The sequence below is a fragment of the Hyperolius riggenbachi genome, chromosome 7, assembly GCF_040937935.1.
Source record: "Hyperolius riggenbachi isolate aHypRig1 chromosome 7, aHypRig1.pri, whole genome shotgun sequence".
Classification (NCBI taxonomy): domain Eukaryota; kingdom Metazoa; phylum Chordata; class Amphibia; order Anura; family Hyperoliidae; genus Hyperolius; species Hyperolius riggenbachi.
The window spans coordinates 253,208,512-253,226,808 of NC_090652.1; the positions used below are offsets into that span (position 1 = coordinate 253,208,512).

General features: G+C 44.2%; 1 protein-coding gene across 6 annotated transcripts in view; it reads left to right on the top strand.

The window, feature by feature from the left end:
- METAP1D (methionyl aminopeptidase type 1D, mitochondrial) overlaps positions 1-18,297 on the top strand; it is a 300,094-nt gene that overhangs the window by 131,833 nt on the left and 149,964 nt on the right. For 4 of the 6 annotated variants that reach the window (XM_068247038.1, XM_068247039.1, XM_068247040.1 and 1 more), the window contains 3 exons: positions 4,557-4,706; positions 8,605-8,753; positions 13,392-13,434. In XM_068247038.1, the coding sequence (XP_068103139.1) occupies positions 4,557-4,706; positions 8,605-8,753; positions 13,392-13,434 (342 nt within the window). Of the gene's footprint in view, positions 1-4,556; positions 4,707-6,411; positions 6,593-7,647; positions 7,697-8,604; positions 8,754-13,391; positions 13,435-18,297 lie in introns of those variants that run through there. The other 2 variants (XM_068247043.1, XM_068247044.1) reach the window with 2 other exon arrangements.

An 18,297-nucleotide genomic window follows, 5' to 3' on the forward strand; every position in this document is an offset into this window, starting at 1 on the left:
TGTACTAGGGACAGCCGTGTGACACGACTGTCCCCCTGGGTGGCAAGAGAGCAATCGGCTCTCATTGGTTGAAGCCTATGACAGACGAAAATAAAAACTAGTTTATTAGAAGAAATAACAGAAAAACATTTATAAAAAAAACAAATAAACATTGGGGGAGCGATCAGACCCTACCAACAGAGAGATCTGTTGGTGAGCAGAAAGGGGGGGGGGGGGGGGGGATCACTTGTGTGCTGAGTTGTATGGCCCTGCAGCTAGGCCTTAAAGCTGCATTTTTGTTAAAAATGGTCTTTAGGGGGGTTTAAGCCCGTGGTCATTAAGAGGTTAAACGGGAACCAGCAGTTGGAGGGGCGAAAACAACAATATGCAGTAGCAGGGGCGTTTCTAGGGTCCTTGGAGATCGGCGGCACCTGTGGGGAGGTACATGCGGCGCGGCAAAAAATGGCCGTGGCCATGAGGTGAGTGGGCGTGGCCATGGGTGGGGCCGAATGTACATGAACTTAGCAGCGGTGTAAGCTACAGATAACAGGCCTGCCCATCGAAATATTGGATGGAGCCCCCTGTCCTTTATTTAGATAATTTACAATCAGTATAGGCATAGATCAAAGATGTATACTCACATAAAATTTTGATTGGTCAATCACTGACCCCCAATTTTACCACCCCCGTGCAGTAAGTGGGCCAACAGACAATGAATTTTATGAACAGAGCTAAAATTGGCTAATCAAAATTGTATGTGTGTACCAGGCTTTACAGCTAATACTGTACATACTGAAAGTAGCAGGGATCAGCATACAATATAGCTGGTTTACAATTAGTAAAGGCACAGAGTAACACCTTACACTGTACACACTGGAGGTAAATCAGCACACAGTGCAGGCACTAGAGAACAGCGTATACTGTACATACTGTAGGCAGCAGAATTCAGCACACTGCAGCTAGCGTGCCAAAAATATGAGGATCACGTTGTGTGGTGTGCTTATCGCGCCGCACCGAAAAATGGGTGGGCCATGGACCAGAATATAGGTGTGGTAACGGGTGGAGACAAATTTACATGAACCTAGCAATGGTGGGACATTAGATTATGACAGTGGTGGCGAACCTTTTGGAGGCCGAGTGCCCAAACTGCAACCCAAAAGTCACTTATCTATCGCAAAGTGGCAACAGCAATTTAAACTAAATACTGTACAAACGTTTTAACTCATACATGAACATTATGGAAAATCTAAGTTGAAAATAAACTGTGAAGATAAACAATTTCATCGATCCTACTCCTGAAAAATGTATTCAATTTTTTAGAACCTCCAAGTTTTATTTTCTGTTTTAAAAAGCTAAAAAAGTTGGTTTAATGCTATTGTCTCATATAATAAGGATTCGGCTTTTCCCATAGTCTCGCAGTTAGCAATCATGTGACCCCCAACAAGACACATTCAGCAATCATGAGGCCCCCAACAAATCATGAGGCCCCCAACAAGACAAATTCAGCAATCATGAGGCCTCCAACAAATCATGAGGCCCCCAACAAGACAAATTCAGCAATCATGAGGCCTCCAACAAATCATGAGGCCCCCATCAAGACAAATTCAGCAATCTTGAGGCCCCCAACAAATCATAAGGCTCCCAACAAGACAAATTCAACAGTCATGAGGCACATAAATAGACAGCATTTCACATAAATAGGCAGAATGCCCCCTTAATATGGTAGCCCCCCAAGTTAGGTAGTGAGTGACAGAGACCCCCAGGTTAGCTAGTGAGTGACAGGCGCCTCCAGTTAGGTAGTGAGTGACAGGGAGCCCCTTTAGGTAGTGAGTGAGTGCCAGGGAGCCCCTTTAGGTAGTGAGTTAGTGCCAGGGAGCCCCTTTAGGTAGTGAGTGAGTGCCAGGAAGCCCCTTTAGGCAGTGAGTGAGTGCCAGGGAGCCCCTTCAGGGAGTGAGTGAGTGCCAGGGAGCCCCTTTAGGGAGTGAGTGAGTGCCAGGAAGCCCCTTTAGGCAGTGAGTGAGTGCCAGGGAGGCCCTTTAGGTAGTGAGTGAGTGCCAGGGAGCCCCTTTAGGCAGTGAGTGAGTGCCAGGGAGCCCCTTTAGGCAGTGAGTGAGTGCCAGGGAGCCCCTTTAGGCAGTGAGTGAGTGCCAGGGAGCCCCTTTAGGCAGTGAGTGAGTGACAGGGAGGCCCTTTAGGCAGTGAGTGAGTGCCAGGGAGCCCCTTTAGGTAGTGAGTGAGTGACAGGGAGCCCCTTTAGGCAGTGAGTGAGTGACAGGGAGCCCCTTTAGGTAGTGAGTGCCAGGGAGCCCCTTTAGGAAGTGAGTGACAGGGAGCCCCATTAGGGAGTGAGTGAGTGAGTGACAGGGAGCCCCTTTAGGCATTGAGTGAGTGACAGGGAGCCCAATTAGGCAGTGAGTGAGTGACGGTGCCCCATTAGGTAGGAAGTAAGTGACAGGGAGCCCATTAGGTAGTGAGTGACAGGGAGCCCCTTTAGGCAGTGAGTGAGTGACAGGGAGCCCCATTAGGAAGTGAGTGAGTGACAAGGAGCCCCTTTAGGTAGTGAGTGAGTGACAGGGAGCCCATTAGGTAGTGAGTGAGTGACAGGGAGTCCCTTTAGGAAGTGAGTGACAGGGAGCCCCATTAGGGAGTGAGTGAGTGACAGGGAGCCCCTTTAGGCAGTGAGTGAGTGACAGGGAGCCCCATTAGGGAGTGAGTGAGTGACAGGGAGCCCATTAGGTAGTGAGTGACAGGGAGCCCCTTTAGGCAGTGAGTGAGTGACAGGGAGCCCATTAGGTAGTGAGTGAGTGACAGGGAGCCCCTTTAGGCAGTGAGTGAGTGACAGGGAGCCCATTAGGCAGTGAGTGAGTGCCAGGGAGCGCCTTTAGGTAGTGAGTGAGTGACAGGGAGCCCATTAGGTAGTGAGTGAGTGACAGGGAGCCGCCGCCGCTCCGCCCCCCCTCACCTCGCAGTCAGCAGACCTCAGGATCAGCGGCGACCCGACCAGTAGTACAACTGGGCGCCGGACGCACCCGCTCTATATGCGGAAGTGATGTCCTAGCGCCCGCACGATTGGTCGCCGCCTGATCGAGGTCTGAGTGATGCAGCTGGAGGGAGCCGCTGACAGAGGGGGTGAGCGGCGGCCGGGCGGAGATCCGTGGCACCCCAGGACAGATTGGGGGCATGTGCCCCCCCAAAATAGGACTAGCGACGCCCCTGTGCAGTAGCTAACCAGATAAATAAACTACAGGTGAGCAGCAGATCCTGAAGCTTTAAGGCCTCATTCACATTGCGTTCCGTTCGCGTTGGGGTTTTTTGTTGCAATTTTCTTTCGATACCCAGCGCTTGGGTGGACGTTTTTGTGAAAAGCGCTTTTCTAAGCTCTTTTCCAGAGCGTTTTCTTTTTTTATTCACTCCATGACGGAAGTCAGGAAGTGAACTCTTTGACCCAGAAAATAATAAATTTAAATATTTATTCTTTAAACCGCGAACGCAATTGCTGCACAAAATGATTTTGTGAGCATTTAGCGCTCTTCCTATACCTTCCATTGAGACGGAATCGCTTCAGAAATGGTACAGGCACCGATTTGCCGACCGCAAAGCGGGCACAACGCGCTGATATGAACCTTCTCATAGAGATTCATCGCACTAGCGTTTTGGGGGCAATTTTGAAAATTGCTTGCGCTCGAAAAAAGGGCAAAAATGCCCCTAGTGTGATCGAGCCCTAAAAGCATCTTCATGTTTTTGGTTCCACCCTTGCAAATTCCCGCTCCCATCAAGTCCAAATTTTCATATCACTCAAACTTTTTGTTTGTCACTAATGGAAATGATTAGTCCACTTTGTCTGGTAGCATTTACCTTCTCCCTCTCCTGTTTTCTGTAAGCTTTATAAAGAAATTCTCCCATTTCCTTATAGCGTTAGTGTGTTTTATTTTTTTTTTCTTTTTGCCACAAAATGATGGCAATTATAGAACACAAGATTTCACCAGTGAGAACTGCACCATGAATAAGAAAGACACTGTGACAGCTTTTCAGTTACAGATGGGGAGAATGCGAGGGTTTCCTCGGAGTGTTTTCTGCGATGACAAGGTTCTGAGGATTACAAAGAGGAAAGAAAGCAAAGGCGTAGTACACTCGTCAGAAATGACAGATTGTAATAACCAAATTCTGAATTCAGGCTCGTTACTCAAATCATTTCAATAAATGTGTTTCACTTATCTGTAGCTCTCGTGTCAGTTTAATGGTAAAGAGTACAGTCTCAGGTAATACCGTTTTAGGGATCATTCTGTTTGGTTACGCTGAGGAAGCAGGCTTCAGCGCACTTGTGGCACTGCACACTGCGCCAGGGCGACAGTTGCTACTTGACGTGCTGTGTAAGCTGCTTGTAACAGGCAATGTTAAGTTCAAAAGGGCAGTGGAAGGAACAGGGAAGAAGCCTTCAGGGTTTGCTTGGTGGCTCATGAAGGTCAACGCTCCAGCTCAAAGGGCAAGTTGCCATGAAGCAGGGGGGACTGTCTGAGAAAATGATCCCATTGTCATGCCTTTTTTGTGATCTTCTTTCCCAATCCTTTTCCTTCAAGCACATAATGAAGCCAGACTATGTGACGACAGGCATTGTGCCTGAATGGGGAGACTTCATTGAAATCAAGGACGAAGATCAGATTGAAGGGCTTCGTCAAGCCTGTCAGCTGGCCCGTCATATTTTACTTATGGCCGGAAAATTCCTAAAGGTAACGGAAGCGCGGAGATTTGCCCAGTTTTTCCCATTCTCTGAGATGTAACATTTGTTGTGTAAAGTGTTAGTTGCCCTTCTGCTGAAGTTTGGTTAACCCTTTCCTGTCACACTGCTTACATGACTGGGAAAGTTTGTGTAGTGCAAGAAACTTTCCATCTGATCAAAAGGATTAGCCAGTAGCACTAATGTGGGGGATCACATGATCAGAGACTACACTGATTGGATCATTCTCTAAGTGTCAGTACTGCGAGCTGCACAGGAAGCAAGAGCAGTAAATGAACTTTCCTGCAGCACATGTGCCCTTCTGCAAGTGGGCTAATTTACAGAGCAAATACTGGAGCAGTTTTAAAGAGGACCTGAACTCAGAACTTCCTCTCTGCTCTGAAAGATAAGCAACATCATAACAACCTTTAAAGAAAAACATTGTTACAGCTAATACAAATCCTGCAATAAATCTGCAGTGGGTCTACTTCCTGCTTTCATGGAAGCAGACATAGGGTTAACATCCTTCGTTTACAAATTAGCTGCTCTGCTGAAGCAGCCAACTGAGATCAAATTACACTTGGTATTAGTCACAGATGAGGAGGAAATTAGACATGCTAAACTTTCTAAATACATACAGAGTGCATTTTTCTCTGTTTTCCTTCTGTCCTGTGCCAGAGTTCAGGTCCATTTTAAATGGACCTTAAGCAGAGCCGCAGCTTGTGTCAAAGGCTGCATTATGTGCTATATATTTCTAGATTCAAGTAATAAAACCACTTTACCTATTAATAATAAAAGCAATAAACCCACATACCGAGTAGTAGCCACACCCTCTGCCCACCTGCCTGAGCGTGCATCTGGAGTAGTGGGGAGGCTGAATTATAATCATTATGTGGATAAGGTGCTTGGCCATATTCTGTAAAAGCAAAGCTGCCCCCCCCCCCCCCCCTCCATCCCACTTGAGGGCCGGTGTATTTGCACTTGTGGATAGTGCTGTGGCTGGACAGTGTACTGGTTAAGGGCTCCAAATTTGACACAGGAGTCCGGGGCTAAAATCTTGGATCTTCCTGTTCAGTTAGCCAGCACCTATTCAGCAAGGAGATCTTGGGCAAGACTCTGTAACACTGCTACTGCCTATAGAGCGAGTCCTAGTGGCTGCAGCTCTAGCACTTTGAGTCCGCCAGGAGAAAAGCGCAGTATAAATATGTGTCTTGTCTCTTAACTTGTATATGCAGAGACTGATTAATGTTTTCAAGGAAATAAATCTAAGAGCATGTATATCCCTTTCACTTCAGGTGCCCTTTAAAATCTGTTTAATAACTATCAGTGTAGGCACAGAGTAACAGCTTTTGTAGTAATACATACCAGTATGTTACAATAAATCTGAAATAATTAAAGGGGCACTACGGCGAAAAATTTAAAATATGTGCAAACATAAACAAATAAGAAGTACGCTTTTTCTGGAGTAAATTGAGCCACAAATGACTTTTCTCCTATGTTGCTGTCTCTTACAGTAGGTAATAGAAATCTGACAGAAGCGACAGGTTTTGGACTAGTCCATCTCATCATAGGGGATTCTCAGCAAGGCGTTTATTCTTTATACAGATATTCCCTAAAAAGGATTTAAACAATGATGCTGCCAGCTGCCCTGCTCGCTACACAGTTTTTTGGCAGTTGGACAGAGCAACTGCCATTCACTAAGTGCTTTTGAAAATAAATAAATCCCTAAGAATCCCCTATAAAGAGATGGACTTGTCCAAAACCTGTCGCTTCTGTCAGATTGACAGAGAAATTGGAAGAGAAATTGTAGCTGCAGAGATGCCTTGAAGGTTTTAGAGGGTCACCTGTCGTTAAAGTCAATGGAGCTCGCCACAAGCAATCGTTTTGTGAATTTTCATGGTACAATCCTGATGTTCGTCCATCATTAATGCCAGATAAGCGTGTTGTCTGGTTGCTTGTGACTCGATGTTAAAAATGGGCCTAATGCAAAATATAAAGAGTCTAAAAAAAAATAGGCCTAGCTAATCCAGTACTATACCCCACTCTATATACATACCATACACTGTATTAAAGAGACTCTGAAGTCTTTTTTTTTTTTCACCTTCTTTAGTTTAACAATCCTCTTCAGCTTTAATGCCAGAGTTACATTGCCACATCCACGCAACAGAGGAGTGATTTATTACCAGAGATAAGTCCTGCAAAGCTCCCGGGGTCTGCAGGGCTTCACTTCCTCGAAGAGGCAGAGCTTTACACCGTAGCTCTGCCTCCTCCGCAGTCAATCTCTGCAGATCGCCGCCTCTCCCCGCCCCTCTCAATCCCCTTTCCCTGAGAGGGGCGGGGAGGAAGCAGAGATCCGCGGAGATTGATTGCGGAGAGGCAGAGCTACAGCTCAAAGCTCAGCCTCTCCAGGAAGAAAAGCCCTGCGAGCCAGGACAGCATGATCTGCGACCTGCAAAGTGGTAGAATTTTGTAGGTCGTTTTCTAGGTAATAAATCACTCCTCTGCCACTGGGATGCGACGATTTAACTCTGGCATTAAAGCTAAAGAGGATTGTTTAACAAAAGAAGGTAAAAAAAAGAGACTTCAGAGTCTCTTTAAATGCTAAAATACAGTAATTGAAAGTATATTAACCCTGGGGGAGCCATGGAACCCAGTCTGTAAGCACAGCAGACCTACAAAAAACCTAAGAAGTTGGCCTTCACCACTGTGAGTACTGCTGGCGATTTGTGATGGTTGGTTGAGACTGCTGGTTAGTTGAGTTCCGGATAACTGGGACTCTACTATAATAAATTATTTTCAGAAAAAAAATGAATACCTGAAATTTACAATCAGCAGTTGGATCATGTGATATCTCCTCGAACAGAGAAAGTAGGTGTATAACTAAGCAACCATTGCCCAGCTCTCCCAATAAGGATGGTGGGGGTGTGGCTACAAGGTTAGTGGGTGGAGCAGACCAGTGAGAGGGGAAGGGAGCTAGCTCCAGCAGAAGACATTCTGAGGATTGTAAGATTGAGTCTGTCTTTCTGGGCACAATAACAAATCAGTAGCACGAGTCACATGATCTCAATGCTAAATGGAAATGTCAACCATTTAGATCCTTTCTTAGGCCCTTTTCCAAACGCTAGCGATTGCAATTCAGCAAGTCCCAATTTTTTTCCCATGAGTGCGATTTTGCTATGCGATGCATTGCAATTGCATAGCAAAACCGTTGTAAAAATCGCTCCGAGGCGCGATCACGCTATGGTAAAAACAGAATCTTATCCTATGTTATTTAGCAAACCCTACTGCTTTAAAAGTCGCTTGCGATTTGCGATTTTGCGGTTCAGTATCGCAAACGCTCACAGTGGAAAAGGGCCCTTAAGGCTCTTGCATACTTCATGCGATTCCGAGTTACGATTTTGATGCGATTTTACATGCGAATCCGATTTGTGATTTTTAATCAGTACTGCTTGCTGCATTTTTTTCTGCGTTTTTCTTCTTGTTTTGATTGCATCCAGGGAAAATCGGAATCGCAAATCGGATTTGCAGTGTGCAGGGGGCATCGAACCCATTTATTCTTATTAGAGTATTGAGGGGGCAGGAGGCAATTAAAAAAATATTTGAGGAAAGCATTAAGAATATAAATAAATGTTAAAACAGGTTGTACTTGTCATTAAAGATTATTTATGCCATTCTCAGAAATGATGCCAGGGGCTAGCAGGCCAGAAATAATACCCTCATTTATCTGATGTTCCTGATATGGAAATAAAATGGTTTAATATAGCAACGTTTGTTTTGTTGCCACATCGCTGTAAAGCTTACCGTTGCAGTTTCCCTACTTATAGAACGCAGCTGTACCTATTTATGTACGCACCTTGCAGATTATACCTTGACACAAGTCCTAGTATGCATCTCTCTCCTCTCTGTTCCAGGTTGGCATGACAACAGAAGAAATAGATGCATTTGTACATGAGAACATTATTAGTCTCAATGCTTATCCATCTCCATTAGGTTATGGAGGGTTTCCCAAATCAGTGTGCACTTCTGTGAACAATGTGGTTTGCCATGGAATACCAGACAGGTACTATATTAAAATTAGATCTGTCTAATTCATGTCTATTTACATATTCCTGAGATTTCATGAATGGTAAAGAAGAACACTTTATTATGGGGGTTTTTAGGCTGCAAATGTGTCATTTCTGTACTGTACTCGTGTCACGTTATTTTCTACAGATAAAATAAAATTAAACGTCAAATGACATAAATACCAGCACAAAAATATGATACAAAAATACGTTTATGGTACATTCAGTCAGTAGTGCTTGTTTAAAGGACAACTGTAGTGAGAATATGGAGACTGCCATATTTATGTCCTATTTAGGCCGATTTCACACTACATATTGGTGGTAAAGGATTACCGCATTAGTACGCGGTAATGCCCGTCTGGCAGCCCGCCAAGCAGGAAGTGGCACTCACTTCCTGTGGCCGAAGCGATCACTTATACGGAAGCGTATTGCTAAAATATACTTCTGACATGCACAACGTGTAAAACTTGTGGTGGACATTTTAAAAAACACACGTCGCCATAGACTTACATGACTTCCGGCCTGCCGCAGGAGCTGCACGGTAACGCAGGGTATACGGGTACTTCTGTACACCCGAGAGCAGTGGAAATACAAGGAAATGAGATTGTTTTTTTCTAGGGCCCTTAGGGACCACCAGGAAAAAGGACATCTCAATACATCGCAGCAGCATTTTTTAGTTTAATAAAATTCCCAAACTTTTATAAGAGGGCAAAAGGGCAGAAACCTATGTTATAAAAAAGGGCTAGAATTGATGTTGCTTGCTGCTGGAATGTGTACTTCTGCAGGAATATATGTTTGTTCTGTACCCACTATACACATACTTCATACACTCCTTTCCCTTGAGAAGCTCAGTGTGTATGCTGAGCTTTACATTTGTGCTTGTTTTTGCATTTTTATAGCACACCTTAACTGAGCAGGATATGGAGGCTGACCTATTTAGTTCCCTTTATTGTCTGACTTTCCTAGTGATCTGTCTCCAATACTCAACAAACACGCCTATCAGATATTTCTGACTGGATTGCCACATGCGTGTTTCATTTGTGTGATTCAGACACTAGTGTATCAAAAGAGATCAGCAGGACTGCTAGGCAACTGGTATTGTTTAAAAGGAAATAAATATGGCAGCCTCCATATTCCTCTCAGTTCAGGTGTCCTTTAAGCGCTCTGCATACAGTGATCCTTTTTGATTTTTCCATGCTTCCCCATTCAGTGTAAAGTGTGCTGCAAGAGCTCTCAAATCTCATACAAATGTGCTGCGATTTTCTGTGCATACAAGTTTCATAGTGGGAAGAGGCCCTTAAAGCAGTAGGATTAGCCATACTATGCCAGGGAAAAAAACACATATATAAGTAGATAAATACTTGATCTACTTACATAACACATGTATTGTACTGTCCACGATTTGATTTCAGTGAATCTTATATAGTAAATAAAGAGAATTCTGTTTCTGGCATTTGACATTTTGGTTCCCTCTGGCTGAAGCCAATCCTGCCATCATTTCCCTCCTTTAATTTTTTCCCCCTTCAAACTGCTCTGTCATAGCTAGCTTGCTTTGTAAACATGTGAGCATAGATCAGATTTCTGCCCAGCAGCTCACTGAACTGCGCTCAACCAATCAGTGAGGAGCAGGAATGTGGGAGGGTTGATGACAAGCTTCCTTCCCCTCAGCGATGGTGAGAGAATAGAGCCATGCAGACTGAGATAAGATTTATTACAGCAGAAACATTTCTGAATAGATTGGAGTGCTTGCAATGCAGCGTAAGGTTCCAGGCTGCACAGTGAACAAGTTTCTGACAATCCCTCTTTAAAGAGACTCTGTAACAAAATGTTCGGCCTTATTTATTCTATCCTATAAGTTCCTATACATGTTCTAATGTGGTCTGTCTTACTGCAGCCTTTCCTAGTTGCACAGTGGCTGTATTATCTCTGTTATATAATCTAATCTTCTTTCCTCTGAAGGCATTGTCGGGCTCAGTCACTCAGCAATATGCTGCTCTGTTTGTGATAGGATAGAAGCTATACACACGCCCCGTGCAGGCTCTGTATGAGTCACAGACTGAGCTCATCTGAGCCTATCACAAGCTGGTTAGCAGCCATGTCTTTTGTTTGTAAACACTGCCTAAAACTGGCAATTACAAGCCAGGATTGCAGCAGGGAGTGGCAGAAACAGCACAGAGGGGCACAGGGGAACATAATGTATAGAATAGTATGCTTTTTATTGTAAGAATTTTAGAGTACAGATTCTCTTTAAAGCAGACCTGAACTCAGAACTTCCTCTCTGCTCTAAAATAAGCAACAGCATAGCTACCTTTAAAGAAAACCCGAGGCAGGTATTTTAATCTTAAGAGGACACAGAGGCATGTTCTGTGCATAATCACATGCCTTTGTGTTACTCTATTGCCGCCTCTAGCCCCCCCCCCTGGGTCTGCTGTGCCCCCCTGTAAAAAGTGCCAGGCTAACGACAATCTCCTTGTCGCTAGCCTTCTATTTACCTGTGGGGTGTCATTGAATCCGTGCTCCCCCGCCTCTGTCCCCGCCGCTTCCCGCCTCTGTGAGCTTCCTCCATTTGGAAGCTAAGTTGTGACCTGGTAGGTCCTTCCTGGGTCGCAGGTTAGCTTCTGATTGGAGGAAGCTCACGGAGGCGGGGAAGTGCAGGTTGAATGACATGCCACAGGTAAATAGAAGGCTAGCGACAAGGAGGTTGTCGCTAGCCTGGCGCTTTTTACAGGGGGGCACAGCAGAACCAGGGGGGACTAGAGGCTGCAATAGAGAGACACAGAGGCATGTGATCATGCACAGGACATGCCTCTGTGTCCGCTTAAGATTTAAAATACCTGCCTTGGGTTCTCTTTATAGAAAGAAAATATTTGTTACAGCTTACCGAACTCCTGCAATACATCTGCAATTGCACTTATGATTATTTGAAGGTGAGGGGGGATTGGACAGGCTTTTTTCTGTAATAACACACAGGGTGCATTTCTCTGTTTTCTTTATGTTTTGTGCAAGAGTTCAGGTCCACTTTAAAGCAGATGCACTTTCGCTTTTTTATATTCTGTCGTGTGGACAATTGAACACAATTGCAAAAAATATTTCTCACTGTTACTAGATTCATAGGGGTTGATTCACTAAATAAAATAGCACAAGTAACCTCCTGTTACAGCTATTTCCAAAGTGTGAAATGTAATAGGCTGCCTTCACGCAACGCGCGTGTAATCACAGGAGCGCACGCTATGTTGCCAGTAGTGCAGCATAGCGAACGTTATTTACTTACACCGGATCCCTGCTAAATAACGAACACTCCTCTCGCCCCACCCTGAGCCCTTTCGGGTCCAGTAACTTTAACCACTTCGGTACCAGCAGCCTCTGCCCCCTTAAAGAGAACCTGTACTGAGTAAAAATATTTAAAATAAACACGAGGTAACTTCAAATGAACATTACATAGTTACCTTGCCATCAGTTCTTCTCAGAAGCTCACCATTTTCTTCTGACAATATCCCTTCCAGTTCTGACAATATTTTGTCAGATCTGAAATATATCAGTTGCTGTCAGTAAAATATCAGTTGCTGTCAGTTATAGCTGAGAGGAAAACTGATGTAGCAGGTAATGTCCATGTTTCCCTATGGCTCAAGTTGGCGATGTTACAGTTTAACTGTGTGCTGACCAGAAAGCTGTTATGGGTAATGGGCATTTTCAAAATGGAGGACGCAAAATTCCCTTGATCACAGTGAACAAACAGGACGCGGGAGAGGAAAAAGACACTGAGGAGTAGACTACATGGAAGGTAAGTATGACTTGTGTATGCTTATTTTGATTTTTAATTTTCAGTTCAGGTTTTCTTTAAGGACCAGATGCTGCTGGTACACTAAAACGCGCATACAGACGAATCGCTGCAATAATCCGTCGCTCCCGCCGGTCACGCCGCTCTGTCCGCGCCGCAGGCTGCTCTCTCTGCCGTCTCTGACGGCAGAGCGCTGTGCGCAGGTCAGGAGCCAATGAAAATGGCTCCTGCCCGGCTCAAAGTGCTCTGGCGTCATAGAGGCGGCAGGGCAGCACATTGCGGCGGGTAGAAAGCAGCGACAGCGGCGGGAACGGGTGGGGTCGCGCGGTGAATGGGACGTAGAGCTTACGTCCGGTCAGAACCGCAGCGCCACCCGCCTGACGTAGATTTGTACTGTGTCGGTCCGTAATTGGTTAAAGGATGTGATCCCCGCAATTTGATTGGCCCATTAGGCTGCTTGTCAAGTGACAGGCAGCCTATTGTGCCAATCAAAGTACGGGTATCACGTCCTTTAAAGTTACTGGACCGTAAGGGGCTCAGGGCGGGACAAGTGGAGTGTTCGCTATTTGGCAGGGATCCGGCATAAGTTAATAGTGTTTACTATGCTGCACTACCCACAGCATAGCGTGCGCTCCTGTGATTACGTGGCTACTAGTGCGCGTAGCGTGCAGCCAGTTACGTTTAAGGCATGCTTTGGAAATAGCGCGAGTAACGAGGTTACTTGCGCTATTTTGTTTAGTGAATCAACCCCATAAATAGTATTGTGATGCCTGTTAGTTATCTATAGACAGAAAACAAAGGTGTACATCTCCAGAAAGTTGAATGCAAGCATCATTTTCTTTTCTTTCTTTTAAAGCCGACCTCTCGAGGATGGAGACATCATCAACATAGACGTCACAGTGAGTCACTTACTAAATACCTTTTATCAGCTTTACAATTCAGCAAAGTGCCCGCTTTCCTTTCCATGTTAAAAATAAACCGCTAGATGACGTTGAATCTAATTAATTGCACTCGGATCACGTCTCCTCCTCCCACCTTTGCTCTCTATGCACTCTATAGTTAGAGATTCAGCTCTGTAAATATGTTCCAGGTCACGGACTCACTATGCAACAATGCACTATTAAACCAGGTGCAGAATGGCCCCAGAGCCTGTACCTTTAAACAAAAGTCCCAATAAAGGGAACCTGAAGTGAGAGGTATATGAATGCTGACATATTTATTTCATTTTAAACAATACCAGTTGCTTGGAGGCCCTGCTGATCATTTTGGCATCAGTGGTGTCTGAATCACACACCTGAAACAATCATGCAGGTAATCTTGCCAGATTTTACTCAAAAACATCTTATATGCTGCATGCTTGTTCCGGGTCTATGGCTAAAAGTATTAGAAGCAGAGCTGCCAGGCAACTCGTATTGTATAAAAGTCAATAAATATGGCAACCTCGATATACCCCTTATTTCAGTCACCCTTTAACTGTCTATACAGATAAAATAAGAATTTGGGCTTGATTCACAAAAGGGTGTGAAAAGCCCCTTAGCGCGCCTAAAGAGATTTTGTGCGCGCTAATACGCACGCAAAAAGTTTGCACGCGCAAAGTTTAGCACTGCGCCGTGCGCGCGAAACGTCTGGCGCCCCTAAAACGTTGCACTGGGTGGGACTATAACGTCACACCGGCGCCCCTAAAACGTCGCACCGGGTGACACTAAAACAGGCATGGGCAAACTCTGCCTTCCAGTTGTTACGGAACTACAAGTCCCACAATGTATTGCAGGAGTCTGACACAGTCATGATTCATAAAGGCAAATGCATTGTGGGACTTGTAGTTCCGTAACAGCTGGAGGGCCGAGTTTGCCCATGCCTGCCCTAAAACGTTGCACCGGGTGCGCCCGAAACGTCGCACCATGCACTGTTTCAGGGGCACCTGGTGCAACGTTTTAGGGGCACCAGGTGCAACGTTTCGCACGCACGGCGCAGAACTAAACTTTGCGCGCGATCAATGAAAGCTTTGGGCGTGCTAACTGCTTAGCACCCTAGTGAGCACGCCCAAAGCTTTTAGTTGTGCTAACTGAGTTAGCACCCTTTTGTGAATTGAGCCCTTTGTGTCCAATCAAAGTATTCATCTAGCTATTATTTAGTTATTGCATTTAATATTTGAATGTACTTTTCCCTTCCTGGTAAAACGATTGCTGAAAACAAAACTTCTGTACTGTAAAAACTGCATCATAGAAATACATTAAATGTTTTCCTGTTGTATAATGTTGGCAATGATGAGCTGCTAATCTCAGGCATTAAATTTTCTCGACTATTTCACTTATTTTTTTCTTTTTAAAACTTGTTTTATTTAATAAAAAAAGACAGGATTAGCAATTACAGGTAATACACATCACATATACTGTGAGGTTAGGAAACAATTATACACAATTTGCAGTATACGCAACAGGAAGATCTTAAAATGTCATATAGCTGCAGAGAAACTTGGAAACCTGATCTTGAGGACCACAAGCTTTTACCCTCCTAGTGACCACACTGACCAGGCCATTTGTTACAATTCTGCACTCTGCAGCTTTAACAGTTCGCTGTTAAATTAGTGCTGTTGCTAAGGATAACAGAAAAATGTTCCCTTGTGTTCAAAGGAATCTTTTTTTTTTTTTTTTTTACCAATCAAACCTCTAAAGTAATAGCATATCTGAGCAATCTAGAAGCTCAGTTCACTTAAAGGACATCTATAGTGAGAAGAATATGGAGGCTTCCATATTTATTTCTTTTTAAACAATACCAGTTGCCTGGCAGCCCTGCTGATCTATTTGGCTGCAGTATTGTCTGAATCACACCATAAAACAAGCAAGCATGCAGCTAATCTTGTAATCTTGTCAGATCTGACAATAATGTCAGAACCATCTGATCTGCTGCATGCTTGTTCAGGGTCTATGGCTAAAGGTATTAGAGACAGGAGAGCCAGGAAAGTAGATATTTCTTAAAAGGAAATAAATATGGCAGCCTCCATATCCCTCTCATTTCAATTGTGCTTTAAATCTTTGTTGCCTGATTCTTTGCAGCTGAGTTGTGCTCTAATGAATGGAGGCCACAAAGCCTGTGACAGATTATGTACCAAAACAGCTTAGCACTGGGTTAGTGTTTTTGCTGCCACTGTCCCTCCGTCCTGCAGCGTTGTATGTAAGCATGTATGACATAGACTGCCACTCACCCTAACTCTTTCAGTACTTCTGTTTATTAGGGGACATGGCCCAGACTGCCATTCACCCTTCTTCCTGCACCACCGAATTTATGGAGGCTTTTTCCTGAAAGCCAAGCTCCTGGAGAGGTCTTATAGCTTTCCATATAAAACTATTTTAAAATATGCCACTGCTGTTTTTTTTTTTTGGGGGGGGGGGGGGAGCCCTTATATAAAATATCTGGTATTCCACATCAGGAATGCTAACATGAAAGTACACCTGCTGCCCTGTCCCTCACCTTTCCATTGGAAGGAAATCTCTAGTAAGCCAAGCATGCATGGTTAATTAAGTGAGCTAAGGTATAGTACATATTCATATTCTCATCTCTACTGATTCTACTGATGGTCAGCAGACCGTGCTTTGCAAAGCCCCCTAACCCCCCCCCCCCCACCATAATGATGATGCTATGTGAAATGTACATGAAAACATAATTTGCAAATCATTTAAACCATGTGTTAAACTAGACAAGAAAAACAATGCAGAATCTGAGCAATATCTTTGTTTTATCAAATTTAACAGTACATATCGACATTAAAATATTTAGAGAATTCAGACAAATCTCAGTACTGAAAGTATACCTGTGACGAAAAAGTAACAAACCTCTGGATTTATGGGATGAAGTTGATAGAGTAAATACAAATATACCTCAAAGGCAACCACTGTACATGCATGTGGGGAGATTAGACCTGACCCCACTCAGGATTGAGAAATTGCTCTCCGTAGATTAGGAAAAAGGGGGATGACGCCCCTCCACCAAGGGTGGACTTAGAACAATGTTACAGGGATACAGAGGAGCAGAAGAATAAAAATGTCCAAAAAGTTTAACATTTGTGGAGGCAGTGGTGGACTTATCCCCTCCAAACAGGCACAAGATATGCCAACAAAGTTTAGCGGAAGAAATTTATTTACATGGAAAAAATGCAACGTGTTTTGCAGGTATGACCCTGCTTTATCAGGCAACTAGTCTACCTAAGCCCATTTAAAAAACGGGCTCTAGGTAGTGAAATTACCGCCGTCAGTCAGTGCGCATGTGCACCCAGTCGCCCTGCTCCCTGGCCCAACCTCCCGTCCCAACGGCTGTCTGTACTGCGCACATGCGCAGTACAAATAAGCCACGGACAGACAGGGAAAGTGGATGATGCAGGGACAGTTAAGTTTTATTATACAGGATAGGTAGGAGTAGGTACTGTGGGTGGGAGACAGATGGCTAAGTAAAGCTTGCATGTATATCATAAACATAAACACCGGTTTAATCAAACCTGTAACAATGGGATCAGAACAGTCAATACAGTGAACCTAAATGGAGGTTAATATGGATATGGGGTGGAGGGGTAGGAGGTTGTTAATTTGGAGGGGGGGAGGAAGAAAGGGATTGCCAGGGTAGGTACGATAGGGTGAAATGTGGAGCAGGTAATAAAAATAAGAAATAATATGGAGGAGGGCCAATATAAGGACAAGTAATAGTGGCTAAATAGGAGTGATAAATTAAAGTCAATAAAAAAACAAAAGCGATCAAGTTTTCAACTTTTTACTGAATAGTAGGTATTGGCCCTAGCCAGGATTCGAACCCTGTCAAAGGCGGTGCCCTAAACCAGTACACTATCCAGCCAACGTAAGACAATAATGAAACAAAAGTGAACCAGTGCAGGTCTGTAGCTGGGCCAAGTGCCTCTGTAATGATTCATTTAGAGGGAACACTTTATTTACAAAGTGTAGAATTGTCCTGTGGTCTAAGAAATCTAAATTTGGAATTCAGGGACACGGTGTTCTCAAGACTTAAGGGAAGGGCATGAAAAAAAAAAAGAGATGAACTGCGCTCACCACACTGTACTCCAGGAACTGGTGACCGGCTCAGCCGAGCCAGCAGTGGACATGTAGTAGAAAAGAATTCCCTCAAACTGGAAATTATGTGTGTCCAATCTTTATTGCCTATGCATACAGGCACAGTCTTAGGATAAAATAGCTCACGCACATCGGAGCACCACTCACTCCTTAGTCAAACCCCAAAGGGAAGGGCAGCCCGGCTTGTCATCAACTCAAAGAACCAAAGAGTTTGTAAACTGAACTGGCCCATCTGACATCTGTTAAAAACATTTGGGGCATTATCAGCCGAAAAACAAGGCAAATGAGATCTTGAACAACATAAATCCTATATCAGGCAAGCATGGGACAAAGTTTCTCAACTTCAGCGTAAAAGAACTCAGTGGTAAATATGTCCATGTTCCTTCTTTAAATAACATTAAATAAAAATGTGTTGCCAACATCAAATTCACATTGAGCACATTGTTTTCAAGAAACCTTTCTTAGTTTTTTCATGTTCTTAGTGTGCTTTTGTACTATTTTAAAGTGTACTGCAGGCGGATATTTTTTGTTAAATGGAACAAAAAGGCGTGTTTACTTCCTTATGCCATTCTTCTGTGTCCCCTCCGCACCGCTCTCTCTTTGTCCCCCCTGCCCTGCTGCACCCCTCGAATCTACTGGTAGACTGAGGAAAGGAGCATCCTTAGCAGGAGAGGAACTCCTGCCTAA